The sequence below is a fragment of the Nuphar pumila genome, chromosome 7, assembly GCF_984573655.1.
Source record: "Nuphar pumila chromosome 7, dmNupPumi1.hap1.1, whole genome shotgun sequence".
Lineage (NCBI taxonomy): Eukaryota > Viridiplantae > Streptophyta > Magnoliopsida > Nymphaeales > Nymphaeaceae > Nuphar > Nuphar pumila.
The window spans coordinates 112946528-112968584 of NC_143255.1; the positions used below are offsets into that span (position 1 = coordinate 112946528).

General features: G+C 37.9%; 1 protein-coding gene across 1 annotated transcript in view; it reads right to left on the reverse strand.

The window, feature by feature from the left end:
- The window catches only part of LOC149832977 (V-type proton ATPase subunit a2-like), a 127427-nt gene that overhangs the window by 81523 nt on the left and 23847 nt on the right, over positions 1-22057 (reverse strand). The window contains exons 3-6 of the mRNA XM_090014817.1: positions 15949-16071; positions 15757-15864; positions 10604-10714; positions 10339-10512 (exon numbers count right to left, since the gene is read on the reverse strand). Coding sequence (XP_089870943.1) covers positions 10339-10512; positions 10604-10714; positions 15757-15864; positions 15949-16071 — 516 coding nt within the window. The remainder of the gene's footprint in view (positions 1-10338; positions 10513-10603; positions 10715-15756; positions 15865-15948; positions 16072-22057) is intronic.

The window sequence follows — 22057 nt, forward strand, 5'->3', positions numbered from 1 at the left end:
AAATCATGCACTTTCCAAATATGAAAAAAAAATTCTAATTTTAAAATTTTTATATGTGAAGATTGTATTCTTAGCAAGATGAAAAGATTGTCATTTCAATAAAGAACTTTTGTCTCTACACGACCGCTTGAGTTAGTTCATTTGGATGTTTGGGGCCCAGCTCCTGTTATATCTAAGGGTGAGTTTGCATATTATGTAATCTTTGTTGATGATTTTACTAAACACATGTAGATTTATTTTCTCAAATATAAATCCGAAGTTTTTTTATATTTCCAAATATTTCACAATTTGGCCAAAAATAAATTTCAAAATGATGTATCTATCTTTCGCATTGATTCAGGGAGAGATTTTTTATCAAAAGATTTTAAAGATTACCTGGAATCAAATGGTATTACACATCAAAAATCTTGTCCTTACACTCCACAACAAAATGGCTTGGCCAAAAGAAAATATAGGCACATCATAGAAACCACAAGAACTTTGCTTATCTCAAATCAAGTACCTAAAGAATTTTAGGCCGAAGCCACTTTGACCACAGTTTATCTTATTAACATAATACCATCGGTTATCTTGAAAACTATATCACCAGTTGAAAAACTCTTTAAACTTACTCTTGATTATTCTAGACTACGAGTTTTTGAATGCAAATGTTTTGTATTTACTGATAAAAATGATAAACTTTATCCTCGTGCTATTCCTTGCGCCCTTTTGGGGTATGCAAATAACCAAAAAGGTTATAGATGATTTTGATTTAAAAATAAGAAATTATATGTTTAAAGAAATGTCTTTCCTAGAAAAAGAAAAAAAAAATTGAGAATCCTAAGGATATAACTGAGTATCATTTCCTGTTAGACCTAATTCCAAAGTTTAGTGATTGTGACGTTGATCTTGATAAAGATCAAGATATCAGAAATGAGATGGTAAGTGAAAAAAAATCTCTTGACAATAAGCTAAGTGAAGAACAATCTCAAAATCAGAATTGTGTTCAATATTTCAAGCATAGTAGCTCTGAACATCCACGTGCCCTTGAAAAATATGTTAATGAAAACAATGTACAAAGCTAGGAAAGAAACTCATAGGTTGTCGATGAGTCTATAAGATAAAGAACAAGAATGATAGAACCCTTGAAAGGTACAAAGCTAGGTTAGTAGTCAAAGGATACTCCCAAGAGCATGAAATAGATTATGAGAAAACCTTTGCACCTGTTGCTAGGATGACCAGAGTTAGAACCGTAATAGCCCTTGCCTCTGTGAAGAAATGGTATATATACCAAATGGATCTTAAGAATGTGTTTCTTAATGGTAAATTGGTTGAAGAAGTCTATATGGACTATGGAGGCACCGCCTGGTATAGTTATTCCTAAAGAAAAGGCTCTTCGTTTAGATAAGGCTCTGTATGGCCTTAAACAAGCTTCAAAGGCTTGGTATGACAGGTTTAGTAAAGTTATACTTGATGTTGGATTTTAATATTGTTTAACTAAGACAGCTTTGTTTGTTAAGATTTATGATGCAGGTATTATTCTTCTTTTTCTTCATGTGGACAATATGATCATCACGGAAAGTGACAAACATGGAGTTAAAAACATTAAAAGACTTCTTAAAACACATTTTGAAATGATTGATTTGGGGTTTTTAAAGTTTTTTTTTAATAGAAGTTGCTTATTCCTCTAGAGGTTATTTACTAACTCAATCGAAATTTGCTTTAGATATTGTTGTTAGATCCGGTGTTTCGAAGGATAAGAAGGTTAATGCGCCCGAAGTTGTAAATGTCAAAACGAAGATTGATGATAGGGAACTTGAAAATCCAACACCATACAGACAACTTGTCAGAGCTCTATCATATCTCTCAATTAAGAGACATGATATTGCACATGTAGTTTACACAACAAGTCAGTTTCAACATGCTCCCACCATTGTTCATATGAGAGCAATTTTGTGTATTATTAGATATATTAAAACTTCTATTTTTTGAGGACTTTTCTTGTCTGCTTCTTCCTCCTTAGATTTAATTGCTTATAATGATGCTGAATGGGGAGGCGATCCAAATAATTGACACTCAACCACTGGTTTTTATGTGTTTTTAGGTGACTCATTATCTCATGGAGGTGCAAGAAGTAACAAAAAGTTTTTCTCTCTTCAACCGAAGCAAAATATCGAGTCATGACTACAACCACTATGGAGGTGGTCTGGCTAAGGAAACTGTTGGCTGACATGGGTGTTCCAAGTACAGGAGCATCATGACTGCGTTGTGACAACAAAAGTTTTATCTACATTGCCAGCAAGCGGACCTTTCACGAATGAACCAAACATATTGAGATGGACTGTCACTATGTATGAGAAGAATATCTACATGGCACTATTGATCTTGCCGGACTTCCTTACCAAACCTCTCGTAGCTCCTAGATTTTACTTTCTCTTAAAAAAACTTTGGGTTGTTAAAATAAGTCGACCTCTTAATGCTTTTCTTATTAAAGTTTTACTTAAGTCTGTCTTTGGTATTCTCCAAATAATAAGGGACCCATATGTAATTTCTTTCTTATGGTTGATCTCTATTTAAACAAGTAGAGATTAGACCTAATATGAAAAAACAAGACGTCCTTCTCTATCTTCTTTTCTTTTTCACATGGTATCAGAGCCATCGACCTTTGGGGTCGTGACTTCTGGATTTGCGACAAAGCGTGCGTGAAGGGTACCATATTGCGTGAAGAGGCGTGACTTCAGGGTCTGCACAAAAAAAAAACTTGCGTGAAAGGTACCAGATCGCGTGAAGGGGACCAGACCTAAGGTGTGTTAAAAAAAAAATTGGGGGGGAGGGGGGGGGAATCAAGTGGTATAGATCTGATAACATATCTGCAGTCTGACAAAAGTCAAGAACCAGATCTGTAATCAGATCTAAATGTCGAGGTGGAAGTATGGGGTTCGGTTGACCAAATCTGGTGGATACAGGTACTGTGTAGTAATGGTGTAGTGAAGTGGGTAACGATTCTGGTGCATCTATGTTTTTTTTTGTCGTGGGTGTGGGTGACGACCAGATTTGTCGTGACTCAGTTTTTTTTTGTTGTTGTTCTGGTTGTCGTGATCGTATGTCGTGGACCCAAATATTCCTTTGGATCTGATCGTTTGTTCAGGCTGCTATGAAGATTAAAATTCTATATCGTCATTTTATTTTGGAGTTGTGAAGCTTATATCGTCGTTTTGTTTTGGATCTGCATATTCTTTTAGATCTGATCGTCTGTTCCTGCTGCTGTGAAGATTGAAATTCTATATAGCCAATTTTTTTATGCTGTCTGAAAAAAAAGGGAACTCTTATAGTCGTAGATCTGCATATTTCTTTGGATCTGATTGTATGTTCAGATCTGCCCACAGATCTGTAATGAGATATTGCGGAAATATAAAAAGTGCATACAAACACTTACAACAATGAATAAAAGAGACAATATCACAAGTCCACAAAGGGACAATACAAGCACAAGCCTTTAAGAAGGCAACAATATAAAAAGCCTCTTATTGATAAGAGAGAAAGCTCTCAAGAATGAGAAATATACAAGGGGTTCACCCCTATTTATACAAGAGGGAGAGGAGCAAAGGGACGGCCAAAAGGCCTCAAAAGAAGAGCCAAAAGAGGGCTCCCATAGAGTCGTTGGGAGCCCCCAACGATCACATTTGTGACCGTTGGGGGCTCCAACGACTCTAAGGTCGGAGCCCCTTTTAACCCTCAAAATAAATAAAAAAAGAAATAAAAAAATAAGAAAATAAAATTACATTTTATCAAAAAACGAAAATAGTTGTTTTCTAAAACAACTATGTGAAATTACAAAAATACCCCTATCGGGTATTGATGTAATATAAGTATATATATATATATATATATATATTAGATACATTTTAACAAGATCTAGGTGTTGTGGTGAAGGCAAATCACTATAGTGGATTGGTTCATTGTGGAGCATGTCTGTTACTAACTGTGACAAGTTTTTTTTTTGTGCACGTGGACATCTACTGCAGCAGCGTCAGTGGTTGTAGCTCCTTAGCTCGTGTTATTCATTATGGGTGATGCTCAAAAATCTGATTATAAAACTGAAGCTATTGGGGAATATAAAGCCTTTGTCAATCCCTTCTCCTATGGTTCTTCTGTGAAATTAAATGAAACTAACTATGCAAGGTGGTTCGGGACTTTTATGATGTTTGTGTCTGGACATCGTAGAAAGCATATTTTATTGGAATCTGAACCTAATGATAAAACAGGAAAATATAATACTTGGGATGAAGATAATGACATTGTTATGTCATGGATCATGAATAACATTGAATCTTATATTGCAGATGGCTTAATTTATTACAATACGGCTAAACAGATGTGGGACACCCTTCGAGATACGTACTCTCAAGAGACCAACGTGAGTCGTATTCTACAAGTTGAACAAAAAATATATAATCTACAACAAGGTGATCAATCATTGGCCCAGTACTATTCCTCCGTTAAGGCGGCCTTTGAAAGACTGAATGCTCATAGGCCTCTGTGCTGCTCAAAATAGAAGGATCATCAAGAACAAACTATGGTTGCTCGGTTCCTCAGAGGTCTATCATCAGAGTTCTCAGTTGCAAAAGTTCAAATGTTGACCGGGTCAGATGTTCCTACTCTTGCTGATGCATATAATCGATTGAGTAGACTTGCCATTTCTCTTCCACAATCTCAACCAGCATCAAAGTCATCTGCTTTAGCTGTACCATCTAGTTATGGATGAGGAAATACTATGCATGTTAGAGGCAGAGGTCGTGGAAGAGGTATCGGAGGTAGAGACAAACTCCAATGTACCTATTGTGGAAAATTAGGTCATTTAGAAGATCGTTGCTGGGATAAACATGGACGGCCTGCATTCTCTCCATTGAAGCCTAATGTTCCAAAAGCTAATGTTACAAAACTAGAGGTGGAGCATGAAACAAATTCTCCTAGTGAATCTATCACTCTTAGCCGTGCAGAATATGAGGAGTTGGTCTCTCATCGTCCATCAAGTTCCTCTTCTCCTGTTGCTGGTGTGGCCTACTCTACTGGGGACCATCTTTCTCTTAATGATAGTAAGTGGATTGTTGACTCTGGTGCATCTAGACATCTATGTGGAAACTCTAAAAAAATTTCAGATCTAAAGGCTATTACTGCACATCGGGGAGTCTCATTAGCTGATGGTAGTTCCTCCCCGGTTATTGGTCAAGGAAATATCTCTATATCCTCTTCTTTGCAGTTGAAAAATGTCCTTCACGCTCCTTCATTCCCTCAAAGTTTATTATCAATGAGTTGCCTTACAAAAGAGCTAAATTGTAGAGTAATATTTGATCCTGTGTGCTGTCATTTTCAGGATTTGCTGACGGAGAAGAAGATTGGTGGAGGCTATGAAGAAAATAGAGTCTACTATCTACATCACCCTGTAGAAAATATTTATGCTGCAGTTGATTCTTCCTCGAGTCCTGTTCAGTGGCATCGTCATCTCGGACATCCTTCATTGTCGAAGCTTCGTCGTGTCATTCATCAAATTCCGTCTACTACATCATTCCAGTGTGAAGCATGTCAGTTGGGCAAGCATCATCGGAGTTCGTTTCTTTCTAGTCAGAGTCAGTCCAGTCATAAGGTCTTTGAACTTCTACATGCGGATGTATGGGGTCCCAGTAAGATTCCTACCAGGACCCAATGTCGTTATTACCTTGTTATTGTTGATGATTATTCTAAGTTGTCTTGGGTGTTCTTAATAAAAGAAAGATCTGAAGTTCCTAGTATCCTCAAATCATTAGTTATTGAAATAAAAACTCAGTTTGAATCTATTGTCAAGATTATTCGCACTGATAATGCCCTTGAGTTTAAAACCAAAGCACTATTGCAATTTTATCGAGACCATGGAATTCAACCACAAACCTCTTGTGCCTACACTTCCCAACAAAATGGGGTGGCTGAGCGAAAACACAAGCACCTCCTTGATATAGCCCGCACCCTTATGATTCAATCCAATGTTCCTGCTTCATTTTGGGGTGATGCAGTTATCACTGCCTGTTATTTAATCAACCGTATGCCTTCATCATCCGTGGAAGACCAAATTCCTTTGCAAATCCTGTATCCTAATGTACCTCTTTTCTCTCTTTCTCCCAAGGTATTTGGGTGCGTTTGTTTTGTGCACAGACTCGGACCTGATCGTGATAAATTAGCCACTAAGTGTATGTTTATAGGTTATCCAAAGAATCAAAAGGGGTATCGATGTTATGATCTGATTTCTCGTCGAGAGTATGTCAGTGCGGATGTATCCTTCTTGAAGTCTATTCCATATTATTCCAGTACTGGGGCTCAGTTGCAAACTGATCAAGATAACTCATTTCCTCTTCACGTTCCTCCTTTTCCGTTGGAGTCGGTGCCCCCATTACCGAGTCCTACTCCACCTTCAACTCCACCTCCCTCTCGTCTTCACAATCCTCCATTGGTGTATGCACGTAGAGCTCCACCTCCTCCAGTGCCTTCATCCGCTTCTTCTCCTGAGGTAAGTATTCCTGATAGCAATGACATTCATGGTGATGATAACAGGCCAATAGCTCTACGAAAGGGGACACGACAATGTACCTTATATCCTATGTCTCAGTTTGTGTCAGATGCCAGAATTGGTAATCAGATGAAAGCATTTATCTTAGCCTTATCTGCTGAAACTATTCCTTTGAGTTATCAAACGGCCATTCTCGATAGTAAGTGGAAGCAGGCTATACAAGATGAAATGGATGCTTTACTATCTCAACTGACATGGGATCTTGTTTATCCTCCAGAGGATGCGGACATCGTTGGATGCAAATGGGTATATACCATTAAGTACAACTCAGACGGTTCAATTGAAAAATATAAGGCCAGGTTAGTAGCAAAAGGTTATACTCAAACATATGGTGTTGATTTCTTTGAGACTTTCTCTCCTGTCGCGCGGATGGGCACCATCCGTCTTGTTCTCTCGGTAGTTGTTCACCATGGATGGAGTTTGTGTCAACTAGATGTGAAAAATGCATTCCTGTATGGGGATCTGTCTGAGACAGTATACATGCAACAACCTCCTTCGTTCGAGGTTGAGGGGGAGTGTCAGAAGGTGTGCAGATTAAGAAAGGCGATATATGGGTTGAAGCAAAGTCCTCGTGCATGGTTTCAAAAGTTGTTTTATGTGATGTCAAAGTTTGGTTTTGATAGGTCAGTGTCAGACCACTCATTATTTATTAAGAAAACTAACTCAGACCTAGTCATTATGGTGGTATATGTGGATGACATCATTCTTACAAGAGATAACATGAAAGAGATTGCAGCTACAAAGGCTTATCTTCAAAAACACTTTGTTACCAAAGACCTTGGTCCACTTAGATACTTTCTGGGCATAGAAGTGGCAAGGAGCAGTGAGGGAGTAGTTTTGTCTCAACGAAAGTATGTTCTTGATCTATTAAAAGAGACAGGAATGTTGGGAGCTAAACCAACAAATATTCCCATGGATTACAAAGTTCATTTATTGGATGAGGGGTCAAAACCCGTCGATGGCAGGAGTTATCGCTTGTTGGTAGGGAAGTTATTGTATGTGACAGTGACTAGACCTGATATTGCTTTGGTTGTAAGAAAGGTTAGCCAATTCATGGACAAACCGACAGAGGTACACTGGAATGCTACCATGATGATACTCAGGTATTTAAAATCTTCCCCTGGAAAAGGGTTAGTATTCAAGAAGGGGGGTACTCTGGAGGTAGTTGCTTACTCTGATGATGATTATGCTGGGTCTGTAGAGGATAGAAAATCTACCACAGGATTTTGTGTATTTGTGGGAGATAACTTAATCTCTTGGAGAAACAAGAAGCAAACTGTGGTCGCTAGGTCGAGTGCAGAATCTGAATATAGGGCTATGGCCCAAACTGCAGCTGAATTTATGTGGGTTCGAACTATGTTGACTGAGCTTCAAGTGAAGGTTTCATCCCCTATGGTGATGATGTGTGATAACAAGGCGGCTACATATACAACAAATAATATGGTATTTCATGAGAGGACAAAACATATTGAAGTTGACTGCCACTACATAAGAGATATGGTTCAAGCTGGACATATATCTACTAAGCATGTAATCTCTGGGGATCAAGTGGCAGATATTTTTACAAAGCCTCTTGCCAGGCCCAGTTTCTCAAAATGTTGCGGCAAGCTGAGCATGATTGATATTTATGCTCCAGCTTGAGGGGGAGTGTTAAAATAAGTCGACCTCTTAATGCTTTTCTTATTAAAGTTTTACTTAAGTCTGTTTTTGGTATTCTCCAAATAATAAGGGACCCATATGTAATTTCTTTCTTATGGCTGATCTCTATTTAAACAAGTAGAGATTAGACCTAATATGAAAAAATAAGATGTCCTTCTCTATCTTCTTTTCTTTTCCACACGGGTTATTCAACCGTAAGTTTGAGGGGGAATGTTAAAAATGTAAATGTATATACATTTTATATGTACATATACATATTTGTGTATATATACATACATGTTAGGTTAGTACCTAACTAGTAAATAGTAACTAGGTTAGTTTCTTTTTACTTTTTCTTTATCTTTTTACTTCAACTTTTTCAGCTACATTATAGCTAGAGAGGCTTTGGATAGAGAGCCCAACGGCTCAATTGGAGCCATTGGGACCTCTCCCAACATCTTTCTAAGGAGACCCCTTTTGTGTGTATAAATAGGGGTGAAACCCCCTCTCAAATGTATTCTTCTAGCATGGTCTTGATCAATAAAATATTATTTTTATTCCTTGTGTTTGCCCCTTCAGTGGGTATTTGTGTGTGAGCTCATTTTGTGGCTTGTAAGTGTTCTTTTGGTGTTTTGGTGGAACTCTTTGACTGTCTCTTTTGGTAAATACAATTGGGAAGATCTTGTTTTCTTACACATACTATATGTATATGCATTCTTAGAAGTAGCAGGAGGAATCATAAAAAAGAATTATTTATAATTGCTCCAAGAATCTATAGATAGGAGCCATCCAGAAGTGTTCTGAACCTCAGTGAAAGAGAAAGGACAGTGCTGTGTTGTTCTGTCACTGGTAATAGTGATCAAATGTTAGTTTTTGTGATTTTGAAAACAAACTTGTCAACCAAGTCTTATTACCAAGAAGTACATCAGTAACAGAAAGATATATACCAAATTTGTGTATTAAGGATGACAGAACATTACAACACGAGATAGAGAGAGAGGGTAGCATATACACTTTATGCCAATTCAGACACAGAAATTCAAATTAAATTACCCTCAACTTAAGAAAGCTTAACAAAATATCTCAGCTTAAAAGTTATTCGGGCAAGGAGCAATAGTGTACCAATCCAACAAGGATGTAAGGATTTACAAAAAGTACAATCTTCAAAATGACCATGGAAAGCTGATGGCATTTGCTTACTGAAATGATAGCCATCAAGAGTTCAAGTGTTTATGAACGTGCTTCATAAGCAGAAACAGGAATCCAAATGGGGGGATCTTAGAATGCAAACATCATCATATATTACCAATTACTCAGAACACATTAGCTTCACTGTTGTAAAAAGGAAAACTGACTCTAATGTTTTTATACAATAATGCCAGACTATGGAACATGGGTACTTCCAGAATGGTGCCACACCCGTGTCCACTCTGGTATTTCACTGGTGCTTCATGGGTACAGGTCAATGGTCAACCTACTTTTGAATCTGACTAAATCCAGACCTGATCCATTACCTATTATGTATGATCATTTTAATCCATCTTTAAGATGTATAGAATGTTGCTTATATGAGTATTGGTATGGTGCTCCGGGAGGACCTACGCCTACCTAATAGAAAACATAGGTGCAAGCTTCATCTTCTCAATCTGACCTCATAGATGCATTCAGTCTAGTTTATTTGACAGGAACCATGCCTTGGATCATGTTTTTTGGATATAAAAATAGGATTTTTTGTCATAAAATTATGGTACATTGTGGGGCTTTGATTTTTGAAGATCTTACAAAATCTACATGTATGTTATAATCACATGATCTAAAATTGGTTTTCCACTAAGATATGCATGTAGATCATATTTATAGGATCTGATCAACAACAACAACAACAACAACAACTCAAAAGTCAAAAACTATGAAAATTTATAGCTTTTTATAGGAGGGTGCAGATGCTCCCGGAGAACCCTATCATCAATATATATTTATATACCCACGCTTCTAGAAATTCCATACCTGCAGCCACACCCACACCTATGTGACAGTTGCCAGTGCATTAAAAAAAACTCCTAGCCAAAGAAGTATGTTGCCATCTATAGCAATGTAGAAAACAATGTGGGTAAAGTGCAAACCTTCTCTCCAGATAATGGGTCAGTAACAGGTTCCTCAACCACAGCTTGCTTCAGAAACATATTGCCCCTTGTAGCACGGAATAGAATCCTTTCAAAAGCCATTGACTTTGCTTTTCGTATGAGCCCACTGATAAATCCCAACTTAATCTGCTTAGATGGATCAGTGAGCATTTCCTGCAAAGGAAGCGTCCAAAAACTCAAATACAATAGCTCCTAGCAAATGTGACACAAGTGGAAGAGAATGCAGCAAGGCTGTATTTTTTACTTGTTCCAATAGCAATGGACTGTCAATAGACCTTTCACTGACATGGTGTGCTTCAATTTCTCTCTGCTGAGCTGTAGCAATGCTGCGAACAGAGTATAAAAATTCTCCGCACTGAGAAAAACAAATGATGAGACAACAAAATGTTAAAAGTATGAAGTTAAAGGTAGGTTTGAAATTGAAACCAATGATAAAACTTTTGAAAGGTTAAACAAAAAGTTGCTATCAGCTTTACATATAGCATAATAGTCACCAGACAGAAATTCTATGCAGCGAGCAATTTTTAGAGAACTTGTATACTTTTCCTCATAACATGGAATTACTTTTTAAGAGTTCATAAATGAAATTTTATTTAAAGTTGCAGAATCCATAGAATTAAATAAGAAACAAGAGAATACAAAAGATCAGGTTCACAAAACTTAAAATATTAGTCACAAAATTAATGAAATACCAACAAGCGTTGGAAAGATTGGCCTAGCTGTTACTCCACATTAAACTATCAGTTACCAATAGTGAAATCAGGTGTGTGAATTGGCCCCAATGATATAGTCCTCAAAAAGGGGACCTATACCATCTACCCAGCAAGCAAATATTTTGACCACAGTTACCAGATTAAGTATGTGTGAGAACACTGAGAAGTCATGCATAAAGCATGAAGCATTTAGGAAGCATAAGGGGTGAGCAAGAAACAACAATGGAAACAAGTAAAGATGACACAAAAATGGATTTAAAACCTGTGATGTTTGCTCAAACTGAGTCTGAAGCCTTCTTTTATAAAGAATATTTGTATATGTAAATATATAACGAAAACATAACACTAAAAAAAGGTACAACCCTTTCAGTGCGAAAAAGACATTTTTCATTATCAAGGGAGTCAATCTTCATACCAAGAGGAGCAAGTTTTCCACCTTTTACAGTGAGCTTCTCGTAAAACTTTGGAAGCATGAAAAAGTATCAGTTTTGCCATGGGATACATGCCCTACACATGTGAGGAAGCAAGAGGAAAAAAGGAGAAGGTTTATGCTGCAACCACTCCCAGCAACAGAACAATGCTGGAGATCCCTCTATTTGAAAGTAGGGGGTGCAAAAAGAACAGGAAAAACATGGTCACCATTATGGATAGATTGGGTTCGCATTCTGGATGACTTTGGAAGCAGCATCAAGTCCATGACCAAAGGAGCTCAACCATTAGAACCGTGTTTGATACTTGGCAAGATTAGGTCAACAATGCCTTCTTGGTCTAAAACTTAGGCCTGACCCGCCCTCCTAGGCAACCAAGGCAGCCAAGACTGTTTTGATCCCTCGTACAGAATCATGTCAGGCAATTGACAGTGACTTAAAAGCTATGTCACACGGACTCGGCTAGGGAGGTGCCGCACCCGAGTCGACACGCCCCGACACGGGTGCGGTTTAGGACACGGCCCGGACTCGATCAACGCTGAGTCGGACTCGGTCAACGAGTCGAGGCCGAGTCCATCCTCGTTTTGGATTCGGTCAACGTTGACCAAGTCCAAAATGTTCATTTTTGAAATATGTTTTGGATATGGATCGGGTCCGGATCTGGACCCAACCCAGATCCAAATTTTCTTTTGAACCCTAAAAGGGGTTTACGACAGGGGGAGGGGCATACCCTGTCGATTTTGCCTCCCCCATCCCCTGCAGCTTCCTCATGCCGGCGATCCACTCCGACGATCGTAGCCGCAGGCGACGCCAGCCACCGTCTCCCCCTTTCCTCCGTCAACAGGTATGCTCCACATTCCCACTCTCTCCTCTTCGTCCGGCAGGGGGCGCCCCCTTCCTCATTTTCCGGCAGGTGGCGGAGCCCCTTGCCTCCGCCCCTTGCCGGAAAAAAAAATGAGGCAGGGTGCTCCGCCCCTACCTCGTTCTCATTTTTTGGCAGCCCCCCCCCCCTTCCCTATACCCTGTGCTCGCAGAAGAGGGGTCCCTATGCCTCCGATTCACAGAAGAGGGGCTCGGCCAGTCCTCGTTTCCCATTGGTCTGAGAGGAGTGGGGGAAGGAGGGGGCTCGATTGACAGGTCGAGCCTTACCCCGTCGGACAGAAGGGAAACGAGGAGGGGCTCGGCCCCTCCTCGTTTCCATTTTGTTCGTCAGGTGTAAGAAGGAGGAGTGGGGGAAGGAGGGGACTCGGCTGACAGGCCGAGCCGAGCCCCCTCATTCCCCCACTCCTCCTTCTTACACCTGTCGGACACCCCTACCAGAAAAAATAACGAGGCAGTGGGCTCTGCCCCTGCCTCGTTCTTATTTTTCGACACCCCCCCCTCCCTGCACCCTCTGCTCGCAGAAGAGGGGCTCGGCAAGGTTGAGCAGGGGCTTGAATTAGAAGATTCTATTTTATTTACTTATTTTCTTTTGAGTTTTCACTTCAGATATAATGGCAAGTTCTAGCGGTAGTGTCAATACATTTGGTTCAAGTTCTAACCCTGAATTAGAAAATTCTCAACCACTTTGGAGGTTTGTGACAAAAGGGATAAAAGTTGGTGGTGGTGGTGGTGGGAATGTGCAGTTTCATTGTAATCTATGTAAGCACAGGTTCTTATACGCGTGTGAAAGCACATCTTTTGCATATTCGTGGTCAAGGAATTAGGGCACATTCTGGGGTTGACAAAGACATGTTAAAGCAATTAAAGAAAGAACAAGAGGAAGCTGAAAAGAAGAAAATTGCAGAGATCAGAAATGATTCGATTAATCTGTCTTTTCCTATTGCTAGTGATTTACAAGAAGAGCTTTTAAAGAAAAGAAAGATGGAAAGCAATAAAACAATACAAGCGTCATTCAAAAACATGGCAAGAGCAGAAATTGATAAAAAGATTGGTCGATTCTTTTACTCAAGCTCAATTCCTTTTAATGTAGCTAGAAGTCCATACTGGAAAAATACGATTACATCTTTGGCTAATTGTAATTTGAGTGGTTATGTGCCTCTTAGTTCAAAAAAACTAAGAACATTCATTCTTGCAGAGGAAAAAAATAGAATTGAAGACTTGTTAGAGACCCAAAAAATTGCATGAAAACGACATGGAGTGTCGATTGTTTCTGATGGGTGGACTGATATACAAAGGCGACCACTGATAAACTTCATTGCTTACTCACTTAATGGGCCAATCTTTTTTAAGACTGTTGATGCATCTGAAGAGTATAAATATTTGAATATTTAAAGAGATTATTTGTCGAAGTGATAAAAGAAGTGGGTGAAGAAAGTGTGGTGCAAATCATTACTGACAATGCTCCAGTTTGCAGTCGTATAGGAATGAATTTGGCAAGTGAAGATACATATTCACATATTTTTTGGACTCCTTGTGTAGCACACAGTTTAAATTTGGCACTTAAGAGTATATGCAATCCATCAAAAGATGATGCACATGCACATGGAATGTGCTTATGGATTGAGAAAATAGAGCATGATGTTCGAAATATTAGAAATTTTGTTGTAAACCATCATCATGCCCTTTCTATATTTAATAGGCATTCTGATCTCAAGTTATTGAAAGTTGTTGAAACTCGTTTTGTTTCTCTCATTGTTATGATGAAAAGAATTAAGCAACTCAAGAATGCATTGATGATGGTGGCTGATCAAGATTGGAATTTTTATCGTACTGAAGATGATGTCAAGGCTCAAACTATCAAAAAATGCATCTGTGATGATTTTTGGTGGGATAAAATTACATATTTTGTTGAATTTACAAAGCCTATTTGGAAAATGTTGAGAGAAGTTGACAGAGATGTACCCATGCATCATAGAATTTATAAAATGTGGGACAATATGATTGAAAAAGTTCAAAGTATCATTTTTAAACATAAGAAGAAAGATATTTCACTTGATGATTCAGAATTTTACAATCATATACATTCAATTTTAGTGATAAGATGGGATAAAAGCAATACACCTTTGCATTGCATGGCACACTAGCTCAATCCAAAATACTATGCAAAAAAATGGTTGACAGCAGGTGTTGGTCGTGTTTCTCCAAATGAAGATCCTGAGATATCAAAAAATAGAATGACATGTTTGGGAAGACTTTTTAATGATCATCACATGTTTAAGGTTGTAAATAGTGAGTTTGGCAAGTTTTCTACTGGGAGAATTGATTCTTTAGCAGCACTGGTTGGTGACTGTTTTTCCCTCAAATTCAGATGATGAGGCAAATTTATGATAAGTTTTGTTGTTTATCACACTCACAAGCTTCTTTATGTGTTATATTTTGGTAATTTTGTGTTGTTAAGAATTGTTTTTTTTTTTGCTTTAAAATTTACAATCTTTATGTGTTAATTTATTGTTATATATATATAATTATATATATTTAAAATATATATTTTTTTTAATATATATATAGTTGAGTCCCCGTGTCCGAATTTTTTGAAATTGTGCCACACCCGCACCCATGTGACATAGCTTAAAAGTATAATCTTAAATCCGCTTCAAGACCAAAATACTATTATTTTAGGAGACTAATTATATAGTAAGACAATCAAACTTGAAGTTGTGAGTTTAAAATGAAACAAGCACTTCACGTACTTTTTTCATGTGTTCTAGCATCTCAAAAGAAATCGAAACTCAAATAAACAAATTAGATCAGATGTCCCAAATGATGAATACCGCCCAAGAATAACACAGAAGATGAGAAGGAAGCAGAGTCATATGTCCAGCCCACAGAGGACCTGTTTGTTGCACAAGATAATCAAAGTTCAAGGGCCAGCAATTGGTAGCACTTTTGGGACAAATTCTAGTGACCAAAATCACAGGATTGCCAACAAGGTTACATTTGAAGAAGTTCCTCAAACTTCATTGTCTGCATAGACCCGGCCTTATTGAAGCAAACATACAATCTTAGTCCCTTTCCTCTTTGCTGTCCATGTATAGCTTACTTTGCACTAATATTTCTTCAGGAAGCATTTTTCAGTCAAACAAATTCACTTTATTAATCACATTTCCTGGGATACACTTAATCACTTCGTAAACTCTAAACCCCAAAGTTCATGAATAATATCTTTAGAAGATCCTAATCATCCTTTCAACTACCAATGAATGCTACAAGACTAAAACCAATAGAAGGAAAGAGAAAACAAAATAGACACAAATCTATATGCCATCTGGTGATTCTGTGTTCAATTGGTCTAAATCAAGAAGAAGAATGTGTACCTTTTGCATCACAAGCTTATATTCAATAAGCTCATTATAAGTTCGCAGCAACTTCTCACTGTTTGCATTCATTTCAACAAGTTCTGCTTCAAGTTCACTAAGTTTTTTCTGCAAATGAAAAATTATTAACAAACCTCACATACATCAACAAAATGATATCAGCATTATTCTTTAAAAAAAAATCCAAATCACCTCTAAGTCATCCATGTCAATATCAGAACCAGTAAGAGTCTTTCCCGATGGTGATAGCTCAGCTTTGGTCATCTGATCTCTAAAAAAGCGCAATTTACGGGCCATTTCTCCACATCTTCGAATCTAGCACCATGATTATAAAGTGAAGTTTGAAACACATATAGCATGATTAAAAGTGACTGGGAAAAAAGATTCTCTTCTAAGCTAGCAATACTTGATAAATAAGACAAAAACTTGGAAGAGAAACGGAGGGAAATCCATTTTACACCATGAACAGTGTTCCCCACACTAAAAGAATATATCAAATCTTAAAGGACAGAAGGAATGAACAAACTACATCTTCATGAAGAAAATACAATGGTTTGTAGAACAAAAGAAAATCTATCAGTAAACTTTTATCACTTTTCAATAAGATAGAAGGTAAAAGAAAACATTGCACAGGGAAACCCTATTTTACACAGTGAACAGTGTTCCCTGCATTTTTAAAACAAAAAAGTCAAGTTATTGTTGATTCTAAAAGAAAAATAGCAAATCTTAAAGGTGAGCAAGAATGAACAAACTGCAACTTCATGAAGAAAATACAATGGTTTGTAGGACAAAAGAAAATCTATCAGTAAACCTTTTATCATTTTTCAATAAGATAGAAGGAAAAAGAAAACATTGCCCATCTGACTCCTGGTCAGCAGGCATCACATGGTCGTTCTTCATTAGTTATTAACACAAGGCACACAAGATTGAAGAAGAGGAAGGAGGAGGAGAAAAAGAACATAAGCATCTTTTGGAAGACCATAAGATGATCGTTCAAATAATCCTTGTAAAAATATATGAAAAAAATCCCTGAATGGTATAGATGGCAAACTGATGCAGGAGCATCGAAATTTGTGCCACATGTGAGGAGAAGGTGGAGGATCCAAAACTAAAAATTTGATCTAGGATACATGCCCAAACATACCCTAATCAAATTTGATCCACTCGGGCCAATTCGGAATCCAAGGGTATTTTAGCCATTTCACATGCAATAATTTTCTGAGAATTGTCATGTATATCTCAGAAAATCCCTCTTGTAATTTGGTTCCAATTTTGTGAATTTTTTGAACTACAAAAAAATGCGTTTGTATTTTTACTTTATTGTTATTTTGTAGGACCGGATTCTACAGATCCGGATAGGTCTAGTATCTGTTAAGATCACTTTGTGGTACTAGAGGGTCTATGGGGGTATCTGGGTAGTTTTTATTTTGATCCGAGATCCAGATCCACAACATTTTTTAGGAGGCCCCAATCCACGCCTTGTGGAACTTCCTCATTGGAGCAACAGAAACAATTATTTCAAACAACAGCAAATGCGGGCCGATGTCCTAAACCTCATATCAGCATTTAGACACCCCACTTAGGGCCTATAGTTGTATCCTATTTCCGTTGCATTTGTTGGTTAGTCATTAGGACTCTTTCGTAGGAGGTTCTAGTCGATATACCCACTACTGGGCTATTACCCACTCGTGCTTGCACTCAAGCGGGTCCCTAGTGTGTTCTTCGACTCGAGCATTACCTCGATAAGTCAGTCCTCTCATGCACAACCACATCACAAACTGTAACATATTGCCACAAGAAGCCAATGAGAGGAAGGGAAGTTTCTTGTTCATTTACAACCATATTATAGAAAATCTACGAAAAACAACATATTAGCTAGCATTCAAATGATAGTCAACAAAATCTGATGGTAATCAACATCTCACTGTTTAGTTATAGCATAAATGGCTATCACCCAAGAACCCTATGAATTAAAAAAGTCCTGCAAGTATAATGGAAAATTAAGTACTTAACATCTGATTTAGCATCTTTCAAATATTATTTCAAGAATTCAAACAGAGATTATAAAATGTGAAAGATAACCAGTTGGTAATCTACGCAGCACATAAACTATACCCAATAAGCTAAAATCCAGAAGAGGATGGATAAACCATGTTTCTGTCACTCTACACCAGCATGTGATAGAATTGCTCCCATCAATGAAATGAAAAGATTGGTTGCCAATATCTGATAGCATATCATACACACACATTAGTTTCCAAACCAGTGAAATGCCTGTCCAACAACCTTGACAAAACCTCCATATTCACATCTTTAAATGCTTAGATAACAAAAACCAAGGATCCTACACGTCTCCCCTCCAAGAAATCAAGATGCTCCATTACCCACCTTTAACAATCACTTCATCACTTCAGAACACTGCCTCAAACACCCTTTCTTCCAGAATAACACAAGGGACCAGCCTTCCTACAAAAAATGAGCCTAAGGCTACCTAAAAATGTACCAAAACGGCCAACATTGATACTGCAAAATACGGACCAAGAACAATGTCAACCCTATACATGTAGACCGTAATTCTTTAGTAATTTAATGGAAAACAGAACAACAACAACAACAACAACAACAACTACGCCTTCATCCCAAAACAATTGGGGTCAGCGATATGAACCAAAAAAGAAATTCATTTTGGGTCTTCCACATGAATCCTTTTCCTCCAATCATTTCTATCCAATGCCATGTCCTCGGTGAGGTTCAAAGCATTCATATCCTTTCCTATCATCTCCATCCAAGTCTTCATAGGCCTACCCCGACCTCTTTTAACTAATATATTTTCCCATTTCTCCAACCTTCTAACTGGAGCATCATTAGGCCTTCGCCGAATATGTCCAAACCACCGTAAACGATTCTCTCGCATCTTATTTTCAATGGGTGCAACACCTACCTTCTTACGTATCTCCTCGTTCTGAATCTTATCTTTTATTGTATTTCCACACATCCATCTAAGCATCCGCATCTCAGCTACACTCATTTTTTGAATATGATGTCTCTTGGCAGCCCAACATTCCGTACCATATAGTAAAGCGGGTCTAATAGTCGTCCTATAAAACTTTCCCTTCAACCGCAATGGCATTCTACGATCGCACAGCACTCCAGTTGCACTTTTCCATTTCATCCACCCAACCTTTATCCTGTGATTTACATCTCCATCAATTTCTCCATACTTTTGAATGATGGATCCCAAATATTTGAAATAATCATTCACCGGTATTTCTTGCTCATCAAGCTTCACTACACTCCCATCACTACTTCGTTGCTTACTAAACCGACATTCCATATATTCAGTCTTACTCTTACTTAACTTAAAACCTCTAGCTTCCAATGTTTGTCTCCATAATTCTAACTTAGCATTAACTCCATCTCTAGACTCATCAATCAAAACAATATCATCAGCAAACAACATACATCACGGTACATTTTCTTGAATTGATCTCGTAAGCTCATCGATCACTATCGCAAATAGGAAAGGGCTTAAAGCAGATACTTGATGTAACCCAACCGTTATCGGAAAATTGGTTGTCACCCCTCCACAAGTGCGGACATTGGTTACTACTCCTTCATACATATCTTTAATTATACTAATGTACTTGAGAGAAACACCTTTCTTCATCATTGTTCACCAAAGAACGTCCCTAGGTACTCTATCGTATGCCTTCTCTAAATCAATAAAAACCATATGCAAATCTTTGTTCCTCTCTCTATATCTTTCAATAAGTTGTCTAAGAAGATGTATAGCTTCCATAGTTGATCTTTCAGGCATAAAACCAAATTGATTCTCCGATATCATGACAACCTTCCTCAACCTAGACTCAATCACCCTCTCCCAAAGTTTCATAGTATGACTCATGAGTTTTATACCACGATAGTTTGTGCAATCTTGTATATCACCCTTATTCTTATATAAAGGCACCAAAGTACTTTTCCTCCACTCATTAGGCATCTTATTTGTTCGCCAAATCGAGTTAAAAAGATTTGTCAACCATTCTAAATCTTTCTCTCCCAAGCATTTCCAAGCCTCGATAGGTATACCATTTGGGCCAACTGCCCTTCTTGATTTCATTTTCTTCAAAGCCTCTGCAATTTCTTTCTTTTGAATCTTGTGCATGAAGTCACGATTTATCTCATGAAAAGGAATGGAGAAGTCTCCAAGATCTTGAGCATGACTATCATTAAATAGCTTATCAAAATAATCTTTCCATCTCTCCTTAATCTCCTCATCTTTGACTAAAACCCTTTGTGTTTCATCTTTGATACATCTAACCATACACAAATCCCTCGATTTCCTATCTCTCATCTTTGCAAGCCTATAAATATCCTTCTCGCCTTCTTCGGTATCCAACTTGTCATAAACCTCCTTATATACCTTAGCTCTCGCGTTTCGAACTACTTTTTTAGCTTCCTTCTTTGCTATCATATACTTCTCCAAATTCTCATTATCACGACTCTTACTTAGATTTCTATAACACTCTCTTTTAACCTTAATAGCTAATTTGACATCCTCGTTCCACCATGATGTATCCTTACCTAGTGGTGCACCGCCTTTAGACTCACGCAATACCTCCTTAGCCATTTTTCTCATGCCACCCGCTATCTTATTCCACATTGATTCTGAATCCTTTTCGAGACACCAATCAACTTCCTTAACTACCTGCTCTACAAACATTCCTTGTTTAGCTCCTTTCAGTGCCCACCACTTAATTCTAGGATCTATCCTATGTCTATCCCTTTTGCGGCATTGTCTAATTCTAAGATCTAAAATTAAGACTCTATGTTGTGTAGCTACACTTTCTCCCGGTATAACCTTACAATCGAGGGCCTTGGAAACCCATGTAAGGTCGGCCACAACACATTTTACAAATCATAATGGACCTGCCATATTTACTTCATAACCATCATGTCTGATCATGATATCTTTTACCTGATACTAACTATTACCAGAGAATGAGAGAAGGCTCAGCTTATCTTAACAGCAACATGTGGATGACTAGCAAGACTAAATTTCTGAAAGAAGATAACTGGCAAAACTGTAATTACACTGCCAACAATCACCTTCACCATTCAGTGAAACTTAGTATCTCAATCAATATAAAACCATGAAACTGCCACTATCCAAGCACAAGAAAGGGTAAATCTGCTCCTCCATGTCCAGCATCACAAAGAAAATACCTGACAACTTCCATAATTGTGGCCCTTTTAGTGGAATTTGCTAGATGAGATCCATCATGCATCACATAAATCTTCTTGTGCATCAATTGTAGGGACAGACTGACATATGCAAGCCGCAGGAGATTTAAAAAAAATGAACTGATCAAAGCCATTATCAGAATCAAGTCAAACATGTCATGCAAGCTAGCATCATGTTTTCAGCATAACCCAAGAAACTAATATATTTGTACATCTTTAGCAAAACCACATATATGCATGAGTCATTTAAACAATAGAATAACATCTGTTGAGACGTGATCTCTGGTCCATATCTGGATCCAGATCCTGAAGATCAAGAGCTTGAAGGGAGATTTATCATACAGAACATCAAACAAGCTGATTTGTTTAGAAAGTGGCTCATAAAGCAGAGATCTTGGTATTTGAAGGCGAAGTTGTCAAATGGTTAAAAACACATACAACTTGAGGGAGGCTGTTAAGACATGATTACTGGTCCATATCTGGATTCAGATCCAGATCCATTACAGTTCACAATGGAGAGTTGTACATTATTTTTGTGTTAAACTTTTAATACTATTTATTTGAAAAGAAGTCAAGTCATCATTCACGACTGGGTTTGGATCTTATCCAAACCCAATCCAAGTTTATTTAGTTTCATATTTAAGCACATGCTCATTAATGGCATGTTGTAAATTTCACTTATTGTGTAATGGGTATTTTTGTACCCTAGTAATTGTAACAGGATATAGCTAATGGAAAGCCAATACCGCAGCCCCAATTGGGAATTCTGCAGTTCTCTCGTCTCTCTCCCATTTGGTGTTTGCTCGTGTATGAGAGAAGGAACCACGATTTCTATCATGGTATTAGAGCCTCAGATCCAAACTTAAGGATCGTGATCTTCTTATGAACATCTGGTAAAGCTTCTTCATCTCCAAGATCTTCTTTCTTCTTATTTTTTTTTCTGATTACTCTTATTGATTTCTTCCTTCATCCGGTAAAGCTTCTTCGTTCTTCGTCTTCAAATCATTTTTCTTGTCTTCAAATCAAATCATCCAAAATAACGTGTTCCTCCTTACATAAT